The sequence below is a fragment of the Lepidochelys kempii genome, chromosome 2 (assembly GCF_965140265.1).
Source record: "Lepidochelys kempii isolate rLepKem1 chromosome 2, rLepKem1.hap2, whole genome shotgun sequence".
NCBI lineage: Eukaryota > Metazoa > Chordata > Testudines > Cheloniidae > Lepidochelys > Lepidochelys kempii.
Window position 1 is genome coordinate 158,092,658 of NC_133257.1, and position 19,884 is coordinate 158,112,541.

Sequence of the window (19,884 nt, forward strand, 5' to 3'; positions counted from 1 at the left end):
TAAAAGTACATTCTTGTTATAACCTTAATACATATTCTTCACAACTCAGAGATAGATGTAGGTTTCATTTTTAGACGGTACACACTGTACATTTTTAAAGTGATTTATTTTAAAAACTTTTCAGATTAGTTTTACAGGTATATCAGAAAATGAATGATTGTTTGGTTATTTCATTTACCAAAGGTAATTGACCTAAAACAACACCATTATGTATTCTGGATTTTTTTCTTCAATCGCAAACATAATATTTTAACAAAACAAGCATCTGAATTTTTGAATTTAGTTAAACATTCAAGTTTTTTAAAATCAGGTTTGTTTTTGTTAATCTTTTAAACTAAAACATTTAAATGAAATATATTTTTAAAAAAACTAATTAAATTGACTGTGTCAGCCAGGTTAACATGAGAAATTTAAAATACTGGCTTCTGCAGCTAACTCACTCGTCTTCACCTTCATTTTCCTGTTTGTTCATAATTTGGAAAAGAAAAACAGGCTTTCCTAGGTCCCAAACAGTTTCTTAATTTGGAATGAATTAGTCCAAAGGAAGAAAATACTCTTTCTACACCGGCAAAAGAAGCTACTGCTGTTAAAAGTGAGATTATTACTTGAACAGTCTCTGAATCCAAGTGTTTAAGTGACTTCCACCAGTTCACTGGTGTGACTTTCTTTAAAACATCATCAGGCAATATATATTTATTGAATGGTTCACCCTTAGCTCTGAAGTTTATTGTAGTTGGCATTATGGAGGGATGATTGCTGGATGTCCATGTCATAGCCAACTCCTCTTCAGCAGTTAAGGTTTGACCCTGGTATCAAGTATTGAGAATATTTGTAAGAAAATGAGCTGGAGATAGTGCTTGTCCCATTCATTTTTGTAATGCTTGTAATTTAACTCTGTCATTGCATATTTCTCGTTTTAAGAGCTCACTCAGTTCCTTCCAAATTTCAACAGCGTCAGCAATTTCCCTGCATTTTGTTCAAGGCTACAGAAATAGGCTTCAGGGTACTCAGCATGTGGTCAACATTTCTCTTAAGCCCAGTGTTGAGAACTTTGGCTGTGACACTGCCGTCTATTTTTTTTCGCCATTTTGTTTACAAACTGTCATCAGATTAGGCCAGTTCTTGATCTAGTGCTCAAAACAGTCCACTACTGAGTTCCATCGCACGTCTTGTGGGAGAGTTAGCTTGGTTCCTCCCACTTTTTTCAGAGCAGCTGCTGCAAAGTGGTTGTTACGGAAGTATTTTGCAATTTCAACATTAGCCTGTCTTTCTGGAACACTGAAGTCTTTGGCTAGGTGATGCACCAAATGAGCACTGCAACCATATGTTATTAGCCTGGGACTCTCTTCACCCTCTTCTAAATAATTTCTTCACATCTTGGATACATTTTCAGCATTTTCTGTGACCAAGCTGCGTAATGGACATTTGACCTTTTTTTCAGTTTGTTAGAGCTTTTACTGCTACTTCTTGTAAGTATTCTGCTGTGTGTGCATTTCCTGATGTATCGATTGTTTCTGTGAGGAAGACATTCCCTTTTTCTGCTGTCTTACTTACAGAAACAATTGATACATCAGGAAATGCACACACAGCACAAGCATGTACAACAGGATCATTGTGGACATTGCTCCACCCATGAAGACTCAGGTTAACAACTTTACCCTCTAAACCTTTTGCACACTGCTCAATTTCTCTTTCATACACTTTATCCAGCAATTTGCCTGCGACATCTGCTCTGTTGGGTGAACTGTATCCTGGTCTTAATGACTGAACCATGTTAATGAAGTGTGGGTTCTCAATCATATGGAAAGGAGAGTAAGTTGCATAAACAAACTGGGCAATTTTTTCATCAATTACCTCTTTTTGTAACTTGCTGGTTCTTATCGCAAATTTACCTTTTGGTGGTTTCTGGATGATGGAGATTTTATTATTATTATTTTATTTTATTTATTTTTGCTACAGGTGATAGACTGTGGCTATGTGGCATACAGGATGTGACTGAAACATTATCATTGGCAGATAACTCAAACTATAGAAAATGCTGATGATCTTGAAGGTGGATAGTTTTCAGAATCCTGTATGTTGAGGATGGATTCTCCAAAACAAAATAAGTCAATGCAGTTATTTAATTATTAGTACCACACTACTCATTTAGTATTACTCATTGCATTCACTGACACTCAGTACTGCTTCAAAGGTGAAATTATAAAAGGAAGATCTGCCTATTTCAGCTATTTATTTTTTATCACAACTGCATCTAAAATGATAGTACTATAGAGTAACAACTATATTTTTTGCTCAAACGTGAGAATTCAAGAATAGTCCAGAAGGAAGACGGGCAGCCCTTAAGAAAAAAGTGTGAAATAAAAAAATTTACCAACCTGAAGATCCTGCATGTTCAGACATGTTCTTTTCATCATCTTCAATGCAGCTTTCTCTCGAGAAGGAACGCTTCTCATAATGTTTCATTTAGGTAAACAGGCCTTGCATTTCTTTGTTGTTCTCTTTTCACTTTGCACACATGTCTGTCTTGCCCACAGGTAGAGGAACTTCATTAAAGTATTCCCAAACTGGGTCTCTTACGGCCGGCTGCCATTATAGGTTTTCCATTCTAGTGACAGAATGGTACGGTAGATCTCAAATCAATGAATGCCACATTCAGACTTCTGGCATATGCTGCTGAAACAAGTTTCATTTTTGTTTCAACTGCCTGTCCCTTCCTTTTCACATTTATCTCTAGACTTCTCCTTATCCAGATCTATTCTGTCCCCAACAATCTTCTTTCTATTCATTGAACTTTTTGAAACTTTGGACTTTTAGAGAGAGGTAAGACACTGACCCTGTGTATCCAAATTTACATAGGGACAATAGGATTGAGGTCTGTTATTTCTCACCTCTACATATTTATTTTATTTTATTTTATTTTTTATTTTATTTTATTTAAAAACATTTTTGCTGTTACCGAGCATGTTCTCTCCGGAGACACAAATCCACAGTTTGAAAACTGCAAAACTAAGCATCTCTGGTATCTTCTAGACTGAGCACTGAGTCCCATTGGGTAGATAGAAAGATTAACCTAAATCTACACAGAAGCCCCTGGTACCTCATAAGGTTTTTTCCTCAAAAAGCATTTTATCAAAAAAATCCAATTTTAAATTTTAAAAATTCAATTTTATTGATTTTTGTTTTAAAAAATCATTTATTTTTATCCACTCTGAAATCTAATTTACACAGCCCCTTACATAGCACCTGAGAAGTGGCTCAAGGTGCCTAGTGACTTTATAATTCATAAGCCTCTTAGACCGAAAATTATTATATACATTTTAAAAGAATACAGAGATGATGCATTCTGTCTGTCCTTCCACAACATTCTCTTTCTATACTTTTTTGCATTTATATATGAAGTAGCTCAAACTGTGTCCTGTTCCATTAATGTATGGTTTGTGATTCCATTTGTATTTAGCTGCTTGTAGCTATTTTAGTTAAAAGGGTTCAACTGAAAAGTAAAGTTTAAAATTCACACTTGCCATCAGAAACAAGAATGTGTGATGGATGTTGATTAATATGAAACATTAGATGTTTCACTTGTTCGTAGTAATATAGAAATGACTAAAATCGTGAAGGAAGTTGGTTTTTTGTCTACTCAGTTGTCGTTTCAGTACTTCAAAGTTATGGTAGGACTTTTATCACGTGCGAGACTTAAACATATAGACAAATTGACGCTACGAAGAAGAGTGAATTTTTAAAATGTTGGTACTACTTAGCTAGCAGTCACAAAACTCCGTTTGCTATTGTTTTGAAAATGGGTTTGGTTCCATTTTTATTTGAACAACTTGTAATTTGTTTTAGTTGCATATTTGAACCTGAAGGAAATGCATGCAGTCTAACAGACAGCACTGCTGAAGAACATGTCCTGGCCTTGGTGGAGCATGCAGCAGATGAAGCTCGAGACCGGATCAACAGATATCTACCAAACAGCAAGGTCTACAGCATGGTCAAGTCTACCATTTTATATAGTGTCTGACTTGTAAATATTTGTCACATCACAGGAAATAAGTTCTATGGACATTACTTGTATTTCCGGAGTGTCATGAAGTCTATGATGGGTCAAATTCATCTTTTATGGAAGGCCAGCAAAAGGACTGTATTACTTAAGTCCCATTTAAGCCATTTAATTAGGGGTTCAGTGTCTCTAAACTCAATAAGTTTCTGGAGGAGATGTATGATGGGATAATATGATTTTGGCAATTAATTGATCTTTAAATATTCATGGTAAATAGGCCCAATGGCCTGTTAGATGGGGTGGGATCTGAGTTACTACAGAGAATTCTTTCCTGGGTATCTGGCTGGTGAATCTTGCCCATATGTTCAGAGTTCAGCTGATCGCCATATTTGGGGTCAGGAAGGAGTTTTCCTCCAGGGCAGATTGGAAGAGGCCCTGGAGGTTTTTCGCCTTCCTCTGTAGCATGGGGTACAGTCACTTGCTGGAGGATTCTCTGCTCCTTAAAGTCTTTTTAAACCATGATTTGAGGACTTCAATAGCTCAGACATAGGTGAGAGGTTTATCGCAGGAGTGGGTGGGTGAGATTCTGTGGCCTGCATTGTGCAGGAGGTCAGACTAGATCATAATGGTCCCTTCTGACTTTAATATCTATGAATCTTAAGTGGCATGTAGGTCTCATGTCAGAGCTCTGCGGAATTTCACCAGGAGAAAATAGTCAGGTAGTTAGGTTAGCTGCCTTGGAGTCCTTGCCCTTAGAGATGACTGTGACAGAGTGGCAGGATTCTCTTCTTGTTTACCATGTTAACAGGTAGCTGGTGGTAAATTTGCATTAGTATGTATTTGAGGGTTATTAGGAATTCTTTTCCCCCTTTGGAGTTCATCTTTACATTTTCCTGACTTCCTACTTTAGGTAGAGATCCCAGTGCGCCGTGCCCAAACTCTTTTTGGTTCTCTAGTTGCTGACTACTGCTCACCACACATAACACATTCTTGAGTGATGCTACATAAAGAAGACAGATACCCTGCCATCTGCACCTGGGTGTTGGTGAGCCTGGGGCACTAACAGCAGGCTAAACTGTCTTGAACATGGCTCCAGAGAAGGTTCAGTTATAACATAGATGTGGATACATGGGTACGCTTACAGGCTGCATAGTTGTCAACTACATCATTTAGGGGGTCTCCTTTATTAGCTGCCTTAAGGCCAGCATAAATGGTGAGCCCAGCTTTGTGACCTTGACAAGTTTCCACAGCCATCGATGGTGGAGTGGGTGTGACAAGCTGTTTTTAGGGGGTGGGGGCGTTGTGCTGTGAGTTGTGTGGGTACTGTAGGAAATAGCAACTTGGGGAAATTTTGAAGACTGCGGGACTCTCTGCTTATAGCAGAGTCCTGAGTAACTCCAGTCCTCCATTGAGGCAGACATTGAGGTTTACAGAAACTGTTTAATTTTATCATGTGCAGACTTAACATTGTAATGAAGCTTCATTTTCATTTTCCGTTCCACACCCCCATCTCTCATGTGTCGTAGGATGGCAGGAGTTCCTAGAGACTGCTTTAGCTGAAAAGGCCCAGGATGCATGTGCATTCCCCATCCCCTGTCCCAGTCCATCTTGCTCCTCTGCATTTGGTGGTCATTGCAAGGGAAAGGTTTCCTGGAGAGCTTGGATGGCGGGGATCAGGACATAATTGGCAACTTTAACTGCTTACTTTCCTGCATCTTACCTCCCTGACTGTTAAGAGGAATTGCAGTAAGCACAGTTGATTCAGCAAGAGGGGGGTGGGGGGAGAGGAGAGAAGCTTTAGTTTCCCTATGGACCTTCTGCTTCATTGTGTCACTAGAAGGGCATACTGGGAATTGAGGCTCTTTTGGAAGTTTCCAAACAGACCTTTGAAAGCCACATGCAGCAGCAGTCCTGTGTGAAACAGCCAGTTGCCAAACTCTGAAGAGGGCTAGTTGATGCAGAATGTAACCAGCTCACAAGAAGAGGGGATGAGTATGTGGAGAAGGAGTAAATTGCTCCATTTGTGCAGCTTTTAAGGCCCAGGCTTTAATACAGGCTAGTACAGACCCGGTGGCTGCAGCCAATGATGGCCCACCCTCAAACCCTCTCTTGGTGTTGGTTGCTGCTCTTTTGTGATCTGGAGGTATTGCATTCTTGTGCATTCCCCCTTCCAGATGTGCATCACCCATTTTATTATGTGTAATATGGAGTTTAATAAACTATTTAGAAATAATTTTCTTTGTGGCACTTCTTAAGAGAAGTGTCTAGTGCTTTAAGAAAGAAAATCATGAACTAGAAAGAGAGGGATATTTAATGTGAGATTTAAAGTAATAGCAGCAGGTAAGTTCCAAGTAGAAGAATGAAAGAGCACCCATCCCTCAGATATTGGGAAGAGGCAGCTTTTTGGCCTTTTGGCTCAGATCGAGCGTAGTACTTTAATTTCTGCTTTACTCTGTTATCAGAATGCGGTGGTGTCTCTGCAAATCCTATTTCAGTCCTCTTCCTGATCATAGCTTGTCTTTAGACAGTCAGGCATGTGCGATCAAGTAGTCCTGATCCTCTGATTAGAGTTTTTTTTCCTAAGGGCTTGATATAGCACCCACTGAAGTAATTGAAAGTTTGCTGTTTCCTTTAACCGAAGGAGAACTAAAGTCCTAAATTTACAGGGCTGGTAGACTTAGACACAAAGATGAATTAGTTCATCTGATTCCTGTGATTGTGTAGAGGTTGGGTGAAGTGAGTGGCAAGGGAGCAGGAAGATGTAATGTCCAAGATGCAGGATGGAGCAAGTGTTGGAAAGATGTGAAAACAAGCAGTTCACACTGGGTTGGAAATGGATGTGATGGAGGATGGGCACAATGGTCGCTTTTACTGGCACAAAGAGCAGTCTAGCCTTGGCAGCATGGACACCTGGGGTGAAATCTTGGCTCCCGTGGAGTCATTAGTGAAACTCCCATTGACTGCAGTGGGGCCAGGATTTCACTCTTACACTTCAAAGAACAGGGATTTAGAAAGCTCATGAAGGAGGGAGTTACGTTCTCTTGCTGACAGTTAAAAATCCTTATTATTAGAAAATGGAACAAATGAAACTGAGGTCCAGAATTAATATGGGATTTCTTGCATGGGGAACAAGTTTTAGGTCTGAGTTAAGAATGATAAGAAGTCAGATAAGGGACAAAGGATCATTTGTTCCAAAGGAAGTCTTCAATCTTTGAAGCATTCATTAGAAGGAAATTACTGTACAGCCAGGACTCTACATTCCTTTTTACTGAAAAAGGTCTATAGAAGTGCAGTATAAGAGAAGTCAAGGTCAGCTAGGAAATTTTTTCAAAGAAGCCTGTGTAAACTAAAATCTTGGTGTTTTAAATTTGGATTCCTTTGAGCTATAACCGTGACTATAAGGGCCACTCCTTTATCCATATACTTCTATTTACAGATGGGTTATCTGAAAAAGAATGGAGATGGATCTTTATTATTCAGTGTGGTTAATTCATCAGATCCGGAAGCAGAAGGTAAGTGTTTTGTTCTTTTAATGGTGTATTTCTAATAACTATGGTGTAACAGGGTAGCAGGCCTCTCAAATGAAACAGGGTCCAGCTCTTTCCTGTTTCAGTCCAGGTACACCCTAGTTTGGTGCAGTGAGAAGGGCAGAGCTGCCTTTGAGCGTTATAAATGAGATACAGCCCAAAGGCTGGGGAGAGTTCAGAATCCAGGGCCCAGAAAGGGGAAGAGAGCTCAGAAGAAGAGCAGAGCTGGATTGAGAGCTTCAGGAAAGGGAAGCCCAGAAGGAGGGAGCTGTGAGAGTTTGCTAGTGAGCAGTGGAGCCAGATCAGGCTGCTGGTGAAAGCAGGAGGCAGGAAGGCATTCGGGGAGTCATCTGCTAACTTTCCCCAGACAGAGAGCTGAAGCCAGAGAGGGCTGAAGGCTGAGAGCAACAGAGGGAGATGCTTCCTGCCTCTGAGCTGGAGAGATGAAGCCAGAGAGGGGTGACAGCTGGGGAATGGTGGAGGGGTGAGCTCACTGATGTCTCCAGGCAAGAGCTGGAACCATACGTGGGAAGGAAACAGGGTGGAGAAGTACCACAGCTAGAGGGGCTGAGATGAGGCACAGTGAGAGATGCTGGAATTATTCCTGACTGGTGAGGCGTGGTGAGTGACACTTGGGTGTACCTGAGGGGTGAGGTGTGGTGAGAGAGGCTAAAGCTTTACTTGGTGTGTTGATGGACTGTTGGGACTTAAGAGTGGATCTGCTGTTTGGACTGTGCTGGGGAAATCTGGATTTTAGTTTTGGGACTTAGTCCTGGTCTGCACTTAAAAGTTTAATGGCATAGCTACGTTGGTTAGTCTGTGACTTAGTTCATCTTTCCTCATTGTAATTATTACAAAAAATTCTGCATTTTACAGTTGCTTACAGTAGTTTGATGGGTTATCTAATATCTAAATCTAATATTGACCATACATTATTGTACATCTTTGTGACACTGTAAAGGAGAATGCCATTGTCCGGCAGTGCTGGAATGACAGAAGACACTGAATGTGGTTTAATTAGGCTGTAGCTTTATTCCTAAGTATCTGGGAGTATCCAGCAGATAGAATTGTACAGTGCAGGTAATTCCATAATCATTTACATATACCCAGGAGGTTGCTGGCAGGCCCCACCCCCACCCCACTTCTTACTGATCCTGGTCCCCAGCCAGGCCACTGCTGGGACCTTGCCCCTACACTCCAAATGAGGGTTAAGGGAAGGCTATAAAGTAGGGGGTTTCCCTGCCATACCAGTCATAGGAGTCCTGAACTCCCCCCACTGCCTTTTCTGTTCTTTTAAAGAATACCTCCTTTAAATCCTTTCCCACTCCATGCTATCTGATCACCATATCCATACCCTGTGGAGTACCTGCATTGGACTACTGCCCCAAGCTTACATAATAAGTTGCGTCATCATGGCCTAACATTTTGATTTTTGCCCACTAAACCCCTAGCCTGCAGTGAGGAAGGTAAAAAAACCCACCTCACCTTGGCCAATCTGGTGGTGAGGGAAAAATTCCTGCCCAGCCCTCTTCCACCCCCTCTTTGAAAAAGGAGCAACTAGCAATTTGCCCACAGTGGATTATGATAACTACTTCTGAGGGCAGGAGGATGGGTGCTGCTCAGCCTGGTCCAAGTAAGAGAGGGCTTTTACTGCACAGATATGGGCATAAATATCCACCCGCCAAGTGACTGGACTAGATGGGGAGGATGGGTTAGGGTACCCATGCTGATGTGGTATGGAGCTGTTGTAGCTGGTAACTCTGGTAAATCTCTAGTCCTTAAAGGGGCAGCACGTCTCTGACAAGTCAGACAAATGTCCCAATCTCTTAATCTGAAGTGAGGTCATTGTAAGTATAATAATGTGTTTTTCATGAAGTATGGAAACAGTGCACATTTATTAAAATAAAGTCCCCATAATCACAGTTACAATTTGTACATTAATTTAGGATTCTTCTTTTTTCATTGTAGCCTTGTTCTCTATAAACATATTACTGTTTACATGATTCATTCTATAGGTTCTATTTTTTTTTTGGAAGCAAACAAAATTTAAAGCATGATGTAATACCTTGCTGTTACAGCTCTTGTGGCAAGAGGAAGTGTTAAAATGATACTGTGTACTTAAAAAAACCCAATAAAACAAAACAAACTTCTGGTTAAAAGATTAAAATTTAGCTATAGTGAATTGAATGTATTTGAAAATTAGAACAAGAACTTGGATTGTCGTGGCAGTACTTCATGCATATCATTTAATATTATGTTTTACTTTTATTTAGCTTTGTGGCATCTTGCATCATTGTGACAAGTATCCAAATACTCAATAAGATTATTTAATCTTAATTCCATAAGTAGGAACATACGAAATTTATACTAAGATATTTTGAAAAGATCGTTAAATGTATAATATGAATTTTTTTATTTAATCAAATTATTATAGAGGAAGAAACTCACGCAGTGGATCTGAGTTCTTTGTCAAGCAAATTATTACCTGGCTTCACTACACTGGGCTTTAAAGATGAACGAAGAAACAAAGGTAAATGTGTAGAAAGAAAATAGCTTAACTTTAGAGTAAGTGCTTGATCAAACTATAGAAAGCAAATAATTCCCGATTTATTTCTGTCTCCAAATTTCTGGTACAGTTAGCTATTTTTAGAAATTATAGTATTTGCATTTGCAACTGAATGCAAATGTTATTATCAAAACAAAAAGCAAACTTAATGAAAATAGCAGTATTAAAATGCTATGTTGATTTCATTATTGTTCAGTTGACTGTAATCTCTGCAATAGAAATTTGTTTCTAAAGCTGCATACATTTGGATGCTTTCTTGGAGTTAAAAAATAATTTTTTTCTTCAAGTAGTGTCCCTATGGGTGGTCCACTGTAGGTGTGTCTGCATCCCTGCACTGCTGATCAGATAACTTTGGTAACACAGGGTATATCCCTGCAATCATGTCATACCCGTTCACTATCAAGTGAGGGATCAGATAGTGAGCCAGATGCAGTTTAACAGTACTCCTCTCGAGCTCCATATGGGACCCACAATCAACAGTGTCCGGGAACGTACCAGCAGATGGCACCACCACTATCTTGGTATGGCCACCCATGGGCACCTCCACAGGCCATATGCCACCACAATGGCCATACTGGGACCCCTGGGTGGCACAATAGCCTGCCTCGCAAGCGTCAAGCATCACCTGACAAGCCTCCAGGCACGCCCCCTCATCTGCAGCATCAAGGGCCTTAGCGCCTTGAGAAACTGAGGAGCAAGAAGAGGACACAGAGGATGAGATAACACTTGAAGCCGTATCTTCCTCTTCCCCGGACGAAGAGGTCACGCTTTCACCACCATCCATGGCAGACTATTTCTGCCTGTTTCAGGAGCTGGTGAGAAGTGTGGTGGATACCCTCCACATACCATTTGAGAAGGTCAGGTCAAAGACATGCACCACCAGCTCATCAACATACTCCACTCTTAGCCCTACTTGAAAATTGCCCTCCCAATCAACGAAGCGATCTTAGACCCGGCTAAAACAATGTGGCAAACCCCAGCATCTGTAGCCCCAGCCTACAAAAGGGCAAACAAGAAATACTATGTCCCCACAAAGGAATCAGAGTTACTTTTTCTCCTGCCCCCATCCAGTTCCATCGTGGTACATGCTCTAAACTGTCATGGCTGACAACATCATTCCAGGGCAACACCCTATGACAGGAGTGGCCGACCTGAGCCTGAGAAGGAGCCAGAATTTACCAGTGTACATTGCCAGAAAGCCACAGTATTCAGTATACAGCAGCCCCCCATCAGCCCTGCCGATCAGCACCTCTCCCTCCCTCCCTCCCTGCACCTCCCGATCAGCTGTTTCGTGGCGTGCAGGAGGCTCTGGGAGGGGAGGCGGAGGAGCGAGGGCACAGCAGGCTCAGGGGAGGGGGCGGGAAGGGGTGGAGTGGGGGCAGGGCCTGTGGCAGAGCCAGGGGTTGAGCAGTGAGCTCCCCCCGGCATATTGGAAAGTTGGTGCCTGTAGCTCCAGCCCCGGAGTCGGTGCCTGTACAAGGAGCTGCATATTAACTTCTGAAGAGCCGCATGTGGCTCCGGAGCCACAGGTTGGCCATTCCTGCCCTATGACAGAGACTGGAAGCACCTTGATCTCTTTGATAGGAAGGCGTATTCCTCATTTATCTTACAATTTCATATTGCCAGTTACCAGACACTCAGGACAAAATATGACTACATGGATTACAATAAATTACATGACTTTGTTGACAAGTTGCTGGAGAGTTCTCAGGAATCCTTTTAAGGCCATCATTCAGGAGGGAAAACTGGTGACAAAAACATTGTTGCAGTCGGCCCTTGATACCACCAGCACAGCTGCCAGAGCCATCTCCATGGCTGTGGTGAGGAGACTGATGTCATGGCTCAACCTGTTGGGATTCCCAAAGGAGGTGCAGACAGTGGAGTACATCCCTTTTGAGGATGTGAAACTCTTCTCTGAGAAGACTGACTCCTTTCTTCACATCTTGAAGGATTCCAGGGCCACCCTCAGGTCACTGGGAATCTACACACCGGGGCAAAAGAGATGTTTTAGCTCCCAATCCCAACAGAGGCCCTATTTGTCTCCATTCCCATCACAGCGCCACTATGAGCACCAGAGGAAAAAGGGAAAATTTACTAAATGTCAACCTTCTTGTTCTCAATCTTCATCCAACCCCCTGCCCCTAAACATCACTTTTGACAGGCAAGTTGTGGTGCTGCAACACCACTCCACACTACTGTCTGTGACCATGCACCTATTTGGCAGCGTTCTGTAGTGCCTTAGAGCACACAATATTGGACAGATGGATCCTAGAGATTATCCTATCTGGATACTCCATCCACTTCACCTTTCTACCCCCTCCACAATACTCTTCCCTGTCCCTCTTCAGGGACCCTTCTCACGAGAGTCTGCTATGTTATGAAATAGATCGACTCCTGCAGTTAGGAGCTATATAACCATTACCTCAATATCTACGAGGCAAGGGATTCTTCTCTTGTTACTTACTAATACTCAAAAGGAAGGGAGGTTGGCGGCTTATTCTGGCCCCCATAGCTCTTAACAAGTTTGTCAAGGCTCAGAAATTCAAGATTGTCATTTTACTGGCAATCATTCCATCATTGGAACAGAATGGCCCTCGACCTACAGGACACCTACTTTTCATATTTCAATGCTACCAGCTCTCAGTTGATTTCTCAGATTTACTCTGGAACATGACCATTAGAGAGTCCTCCCCTTTGGACTTTCATTAACCCCAAAAGTATTTTCCAAAATTCTCTCTGTGGTAGCTGCTTATCTACACTCACAAGAGATAATGATCTACCTGGACAATTGTCTCCTCAGAGCCCGGTCGCTCTAGGAGGCTGAGCGAGCCACTGATGCCACAATACACTTGTTCACAGAACTAGGCATTCAGATCAACACCCAAAAGTCAACCCTCAAGGCCAACCTAGACATACTACAAGCCAAAGCCTTCCTACCTCAAGACAGGTTCCTATCTCTGGTCTTACTCATAGCTAAATGCAGTCTTCAAATACCATCCAGACTCTCATCTCCAACTCCTGTGGCATATGGCGGCGAGCACAGCTGAGATACCACACACCAGACTCCACATGCGATGCCCACAACTATGGTTCAGTTTGTTTTACAGACAGAAAAGAGACAGTCTGGAAAAACCCCTGTCCATTACCTACCGGGATCAAAAACTTCCTGGACTAGTGGAAGAACCCAGCCAATGCTTGCAAAGGGGATTCCCTTCTTGCAGGCATCCCCATCGTTGCTGCTTACTCCTGATGCATCGATCATAGAATGGGGCACACATTTAAACAGCCTCATGACGCAAGGCAGATGGTCACCTGCTGAGAGAGATCCCTACACATCCACCTCCTCGAGTTGAGAGTGGTCTGGAATGCCAGTGCCCATTTCCTTCCGCAGATAGCAGGATCACATATGAAAATCCTAACAGACAACATAGCCTATATGTACTATATCAACTGCCAGGGAGGGACCAAGTTGTCCTCTCTATGCACAGAAGCAATGAAGCTATGGAACTGCTGCATCTCTAATAACGTCACCTTGTCCGCCGCTTACCTCCTGAGTATGCAGAACTGGATACAGGACAAGCTCAGCTGCAAATTCCCACACAACCGTGAGCGGGAGATGCACCTGTCAGTACTTCACGACTTGTTCATATGGTGGGGAATACCATCCACAGACCTGATCGGCATTTACAAGAACAAGATGGGAGAGCACTCTCTGGGGTATGCACTCCTTTTCCCCAAGGACAAGGACCGTTTTTATGCCTTTCCTCTGTTTTCCTCTTCTGCTGAAGGTCCCACTAAAGGTAAAGCGGGACAGAGCTCACATAATCCTGATTTGCTCTTACATGGCCAAGGCAGACTTGGTACCCTTACCTGATGCAGCTCGCAATGTGTCTGCTGATCTTCCTTCTGACCATTCCTCACCACCTCTCACAGGACAAAGGACAAACCATACATCCCAACTTGGGGATTCTCTGCATCAAAGCCTATGGCTCCCACATGTTTCCAGCACCTAGAAAGCTCATGCTCAAGGGAAGTACAAGAAGTTCTGTTACATAGTAGAAAGTCCTCCACATGATGCACTTATCTGTGGAAGTAGTCCAGCTTCAGATTTGGTGCACATCTCTCCAGTGTCAGCAACTTTTCCATGTATTCTGGAATATGCTCTGACCTTAAAAAAATTGGGGTTGTCCCTGAGCTCTCCCAGGGTCAACCTAGCAGTCATTACAGCGTTTCACCAACCCGTAGAGAGGTATTCGGTACCATTGCATCCAACCACCAAAAGGTTCTTTAAGGGTATAACAAACCTCATCCTTCAACCTCCACTTCCATGAGGAGGCAGGGACCTAAACCTGGTACTGAAAGGGCTGACCAGATCCCCTTCGAACTTATGGCCACCTGTTTGCTGCATACCTATCAATAAAAATGGCCTTTCTGATAGCAATTGCCTCAGCTAGAAGAATAGGGCAGATAGCAGCTCTGATGGCACATCCCCCCCCCCCCCCAACACAGCATTTTTCCTAGACAAGATTACACTCAGACTGCATCCAAAGTTCATTTTTAAGGTAATCTCCTCTTTTCATATGAATCAGTCAATTCACCTTCCCATCTTCTACCCCAAGCATCACCAAGACAAGAGGGAGGCCATGCTACATACCTTAGGGATCTCCTAACATCTAGCATTCTACTCGATAGGACAAGAGCCTTCAGGAAGTCCCCTAGACTCTTCCTTTCTATGGCAGAAAGATCTAAGGGCTCAGCAATATTAGCCCAAAGACTCTCCAAGTGGGTCTCTAATTCATATAGTGCTACCAAATTACATAACATGATCCCTCCAGACTTGATATGTACATGTTCCACAAGATTGATCTCCTCATCTGTCGCTTCCCTTAAGGATGTCCCTATCTGAGAGATCTGCAGAGCGCCAAATGACTGTCAGTCCACACCTTCGCAGTGATCACTGGGGACTCTGCCTCTGATGCCACCTTCAGCTCTTCAGTGCTGTCATCTGTAACGGACCCGACTCAGAAGTCCCAGCCCTCCAGAAGGCATACTGCTCAGGAGTCACCTACAGTGGAGCATTCATAGGGACCCTACTCAAAGAAGTTCCTCACTTTGTGCAGTAGTGATGATTCTTTGAGATGTGTGTCCCTATGGGTGCTCCACAATCTGCCTTCTTCCCCTCTATTTCTGAGTTCTCGTTTATGACTCAGCAGTAGAGAAGGAACTGAGGATGGTTAGCCTGTGCGCTGGCTAGCCTCGTGGCAAGGCACAAGGAGAGATGGTGCATGCACGAGCCCAGCAGACACTGCTACCAGAGTTTCCCGATCAGCAGCGCAGGGACACGGACACACCTACAGTGGAGCACCGATAGGGACACAAATCTCGAAGAACCATCATTACTGCACCAAGTGAATAACTTCTTTCTGATGATTTGGCAAATAGCATTGCTTGGATAAAATGTACTGATGCTGAAAAAATGTGTAGTGGTCTGCCAAAATGTTTAGCCCCAACAGATCATAGGAGATTGGATTCAACATGTAAGTGTCACTTTATTAAATCTGTATGAAAGTGGGGGTGGTTCAGTGTTTATTGTTTAAGTTAACTTTGTAAAACCTGTCAGTAGTTTTTGGTCTCCCATGATTTGGCAACTAACACCTCATAATACTTTGTTTTCTTGATGAAGTCTGGAATTGAAGTTGTGGTTGTTAAATAAAAACACTGGTTTCAGCTAAATCATATTGGAATTAAATTAGCGAAAGAAAGCAAGGTGATCAACGGAATGTGGTTTTAAGGTGGTATATTTTATGAATGGCCAGTCCTAAATATAAATGTTTTATCCCCGTGGATAGTAAGAAATGTCCTGCTTTTCTAATGGCATAATCGTGACTTCTCAGTGGTTCATAAAAATCAAACTTTAAAATCGTCACACTGGTTCTATAGTCTTGCACTGTCCTTTTGGCATTGGTCTAGGTCAGGACTTGATATAAAAGAACTGGACCTTGGACCAGTGTAACATCCTATACCTTCTTCAGGAAAGAAACAGGACTTATTTTCTTTCCAGATGAGCTTTTACACTCAGGATAACTTTTTCTTTTTCTCCTTTTTTTTCATTCAGTTACATTTCTTACAAGTGCTAGTACAGCACTTTCAATGCAAAACAACTCTATCTTTCATGATCTGAAATCAGATGAAATGGAACTGCTATATTCAGCATATGGTGATGAAACTGGGATACAGTGTGCCTTAAGGTAAGCATTTCTTTAACAGGGAAATCTAAGCCTGTCTTATTTCCTTTGTGAAAAGAGATTTTTCCTTAGATTAGCAGAGATAATATTCCATATTGCTTTTTCACAGCAAATTAGAGAGAGGCAATGCTGACGAATTCATAGAAGTAGGAGCTCAGAACTCCTGGATTTCTGGTAACTGCTCTGAAGCTGGCTTACTGTGCAACTTTGAGCAAGCCTCTCTGCCTAAATTTTCCCAAGTTTAAGGTGGTGGTATTATTAACCTACATTACAGAGCTGTTAGAAGGCCTGCTTACTTAAGGTTTGACCACGTTTTGAAGATGTAAAGTGATAAAGGTTGTTAGTTTGCTAGTTTGGGTGCTGAAATAAAAGGCTTTCCAGGGTCAAACTGACAGGTAATTCTGTGACAAAAATAATGGGGTCTTGAAATTATTTTTCAGTGAACAAATATTTAAAGTTCTAAGAGTTTGTACTAAAGGTTGGTAAATCCTGTGTAGCTGGGGAGAAGCGTCTTAACATCCAGAGATTACGGCAAAATTTCTGAGCCCATGGTGTCAATAATGCCTGGCGTATGTATTCAGTGGTAGTACATATGATCTTGCAAAGTAATGGTATAATTCATTAAATAAATATCACTGTTCGTTCTTTCTTCTATTACTAGAAAAGTACATAGAAAAAAATAGAGAAAATATGTTGTGAGTCAGTTTTTCATATTTCTTTAATGAAGCCAAATGTAAACTATTTAGATCTTGCATGTTACTCTCAGACCTAATCAGGTTTCCGATGCTGTTACAGCAAACTATAATTTTTTTTATCTTTTGATAAACGCTTATTTCAAGTTTGTATGGTCTGCGTGGGAAGCAGTGGCAAAGCCATCACTTTCTGGAGAGGGAAACTGCTACTTTCAATTAAACAATCCTTTTAAAAGCCACAAGCTTCAGCTTAGTAAATGCAACCATGTTGAGTTTCTGATTAAATATTCGTTATCTTCATTTCCTTTAGCTTACAGGAATTTGTGAAAGATTCTGGAAGTTACAGTAAGAAAATAGTGGATGATCTTCTGGATCAGATTACTGGTGGTGATCATTCCAAAACCATTTATCAGCTAAAACAGGTAGGTCCTGGTTATGCAGAAGTGAAGTTAATCAAACAGTTTAATCAGCATAAGAATGGTCCTATTCTCATCCCTAAACATTCACTTCTGAGTATCATTATAAGGTTTCTAATTGATCAGGAAATTTTTTAACTGTTTTAAACACATAATATTTTGTGGAAAAATTAGTTATTCATAGTGTTAAAACAGTATAAGGAACTGTTTGGAAAACAAATTACCATGTTAACGCTGGGCTCTGTATTACCAGGGTTACAATGTCCATATTTAAGCAACATGAAATGTCTAAAGAAATTTCAGCTGTCTTCCAAATTCACCATATTTGGAGATCACTTCTTCCTTTGTGTGTATATGACATTAATAGGAAGTAACAGTCACACAACCATGAGACAACAGTCTAACAGGGAATTGCAAAACTGTTTCCTGTTATCTACACTCTAAAAATCACTCTTTCAAGAATTGCCCATATGGATGCAGTGTTCTAAGAGGCACATCTTTAGTGTGCAAGCACAGATGTTTCCAGCAAGCAGCCTTTATTGAAATCCTCCTCCTCTCCTACACCTAGCACCGGATCTGAGGTTATTGACCAAACAAAGTGAGCACTTCTTCATTGGTCTGTAAAGTACTAACTTTTGAACACAGCATCTAATCAATTCCAAAATTTCACACAATGTTCTGGGTGTCAGTGGGCAGAACCCTGTTCATTTTTGGTGAAAATGAGAACAGGGAAGTGGGGGATCATACAGAGCACCTGGCATGGGGATAGTAAATGAGGGACCCTGGCATGTGGGGGCACACAGAGCCTCCTGGCATGAGGAGGGGTGTGTGTGTATGTGGCGGGCAAAGTCCCTGAAATAGAGGGAGGTGGGAGGGTAGCACAAAGGGAGCTTTTTTGCAGGGTGAGGCGGGGGAATGGAGGAATGTAAGGAGCCCCTAGTATGTGCAATGAGTTTGGCCTACAGAAGTAATAAAGTGTGAGACCCTCTACTGAAAAAGAGGTGTGGCTTGAAACACCCTTCAATTCCTGGCCACAGAAAAACCAGTGCAGTGATTTCAATGCTTCCCTGATCATTTTTCTTTCTTAAATCTCTCTCTCCTCCCCTCCTTCCCCTTTTGTGCTCATTTGAGCATTGTTTTTCTCTAGAGTATATATTGTACTCCTGGGGGAATTCTGCACTAAAAATTATGTGCACAGTATTTTAAAAATTTGCATATTATATTTGTCAAAATAACACTAAATAATCACATCCGTTTCAATCACGGTGGATTTGATTTAAATCATGGTTTAAATCACTAGTCAGGAAGACTTGATTTAATCATGGATTTCTACATAAAAGTGCATTCTTGTTGGTTGTTATAACCTTAATACATATTCTTCACAACTCAAATAGATTTAGGTTTCATTTTTAGAAGGTACATACTGTATGTTTTTAAGGTGATTTATTTTGAAAACTTTTTGGATTAGTTTTACAGCTATATCAGAAAATGAATGATTGTTTGATTATTTCATTTACCAAAGGTAATTGAAGTAGTTTACCTCCCAATGACTTCATAAATATCTATCTCCAATTCAACAGGTTAATCATTAATATTTGGAGGATTTTCTTGCCATGCTGTATTAGAGAATATCACCAGACAGACATTTAAATTGTTTTATTTAACTAAAACAACAACATTATGTATTCTGAATTTTTTTCTTCAACAGCAAACATACAATATTTTAACAAAACAAGCATATGAATTTTTGAATTTAGTTAAACATTCAAGTTTTTTACATTCCATCTTGTTTTTGTGAAAATTGTTTTTAATTAAAATATTTAAATGAAATATTTTTTAAAAACGACTGTCAGGTCGACACAGGTCACAGGTAAAATATTGGTTTCTACGGCTAACTCAGTCATCTTCACCTTCATTTTCCTGTTTGTTCATAATCTGGAAAAGAAAAACAAGCTTTCCTGCTTTTTCAGGTCCCAAACGATTTCTCAATTTGGAATGAATTAATCCAAAGGAAGAAAATATTTTTTCTACACCAGCAGAAGAACCTACTGCTGTTAAAAGTGAGATTATCACTTCAACAGTCTCTAAATCCAAGTGCTTAAGTGACTTCCACCAGTTCACTGGTGACTTTCTTTAAAACATCAGCCAACATATATTTCTTGAATGGTTCACCCTTAGCTCTAAAGTTATATTGTAGTTGGCATTATGGAGGGATGATTGCTGGATGTCCATGTCATAGCCAACTCCTCTTCTCTTCTTCAGTAGTTAAGGTTTGACCCTGGTACCGAGTATCAAGAATATTTGCAAGAAAATGAGCTGGAGATAGTGCTTGTCCCATTTGTTTTTTAATGCTTGTAATTTATCTCTCTCATTGCATATTTCTCGTTTTAAGAGCTCACTCAGTTCCTTCCAAATTTCAACAGCGTCAGCAATTTCCC

General features: G+C 41.2%; 1 protein-coding gene across 8 annotated transcripts in view; it reads left to right on the forward strand.

Moving 5' to 3' along the window:
* BRD9 (bromodomain containing 9) overlaps nt 1–19,884 on the forward strand; it is a 56,745-nt gene that overhangs the window by 21,279 nt on the left and 15,582 nt on the right. For 5 of the 8 annotated variants that reach the window (XM_073332563.1, XM_073332566.1, XM_073332567.1 and 2 more), the window contains 5 exons: nt 3,847–3,991; nt 7,437–7,512; nt 9,962–10,057; nt 16,209–16,341; nt 17,341–17,452. In XM_073332563.1, coding sequence (XP_073188664.1) covers nt 3,847–3,991; nt 7,437–7,512; nt 9,962–10,057; nt 16,209–16,341; nt 17,341–17,452 — 562 coding nt within the window. The remainder of the gene's footprint in view (nt 1–3,846; nt 3,992–7,436; nt 7,513–9,961; nt 10,058–16,208; nt 16,342–17,340; nt 17,453–19,884) is intronic. The other 3 variants (XM_073332564.1, XM_073332568.1, XM_073332569.1) reach the window with 1 other exon arrangement.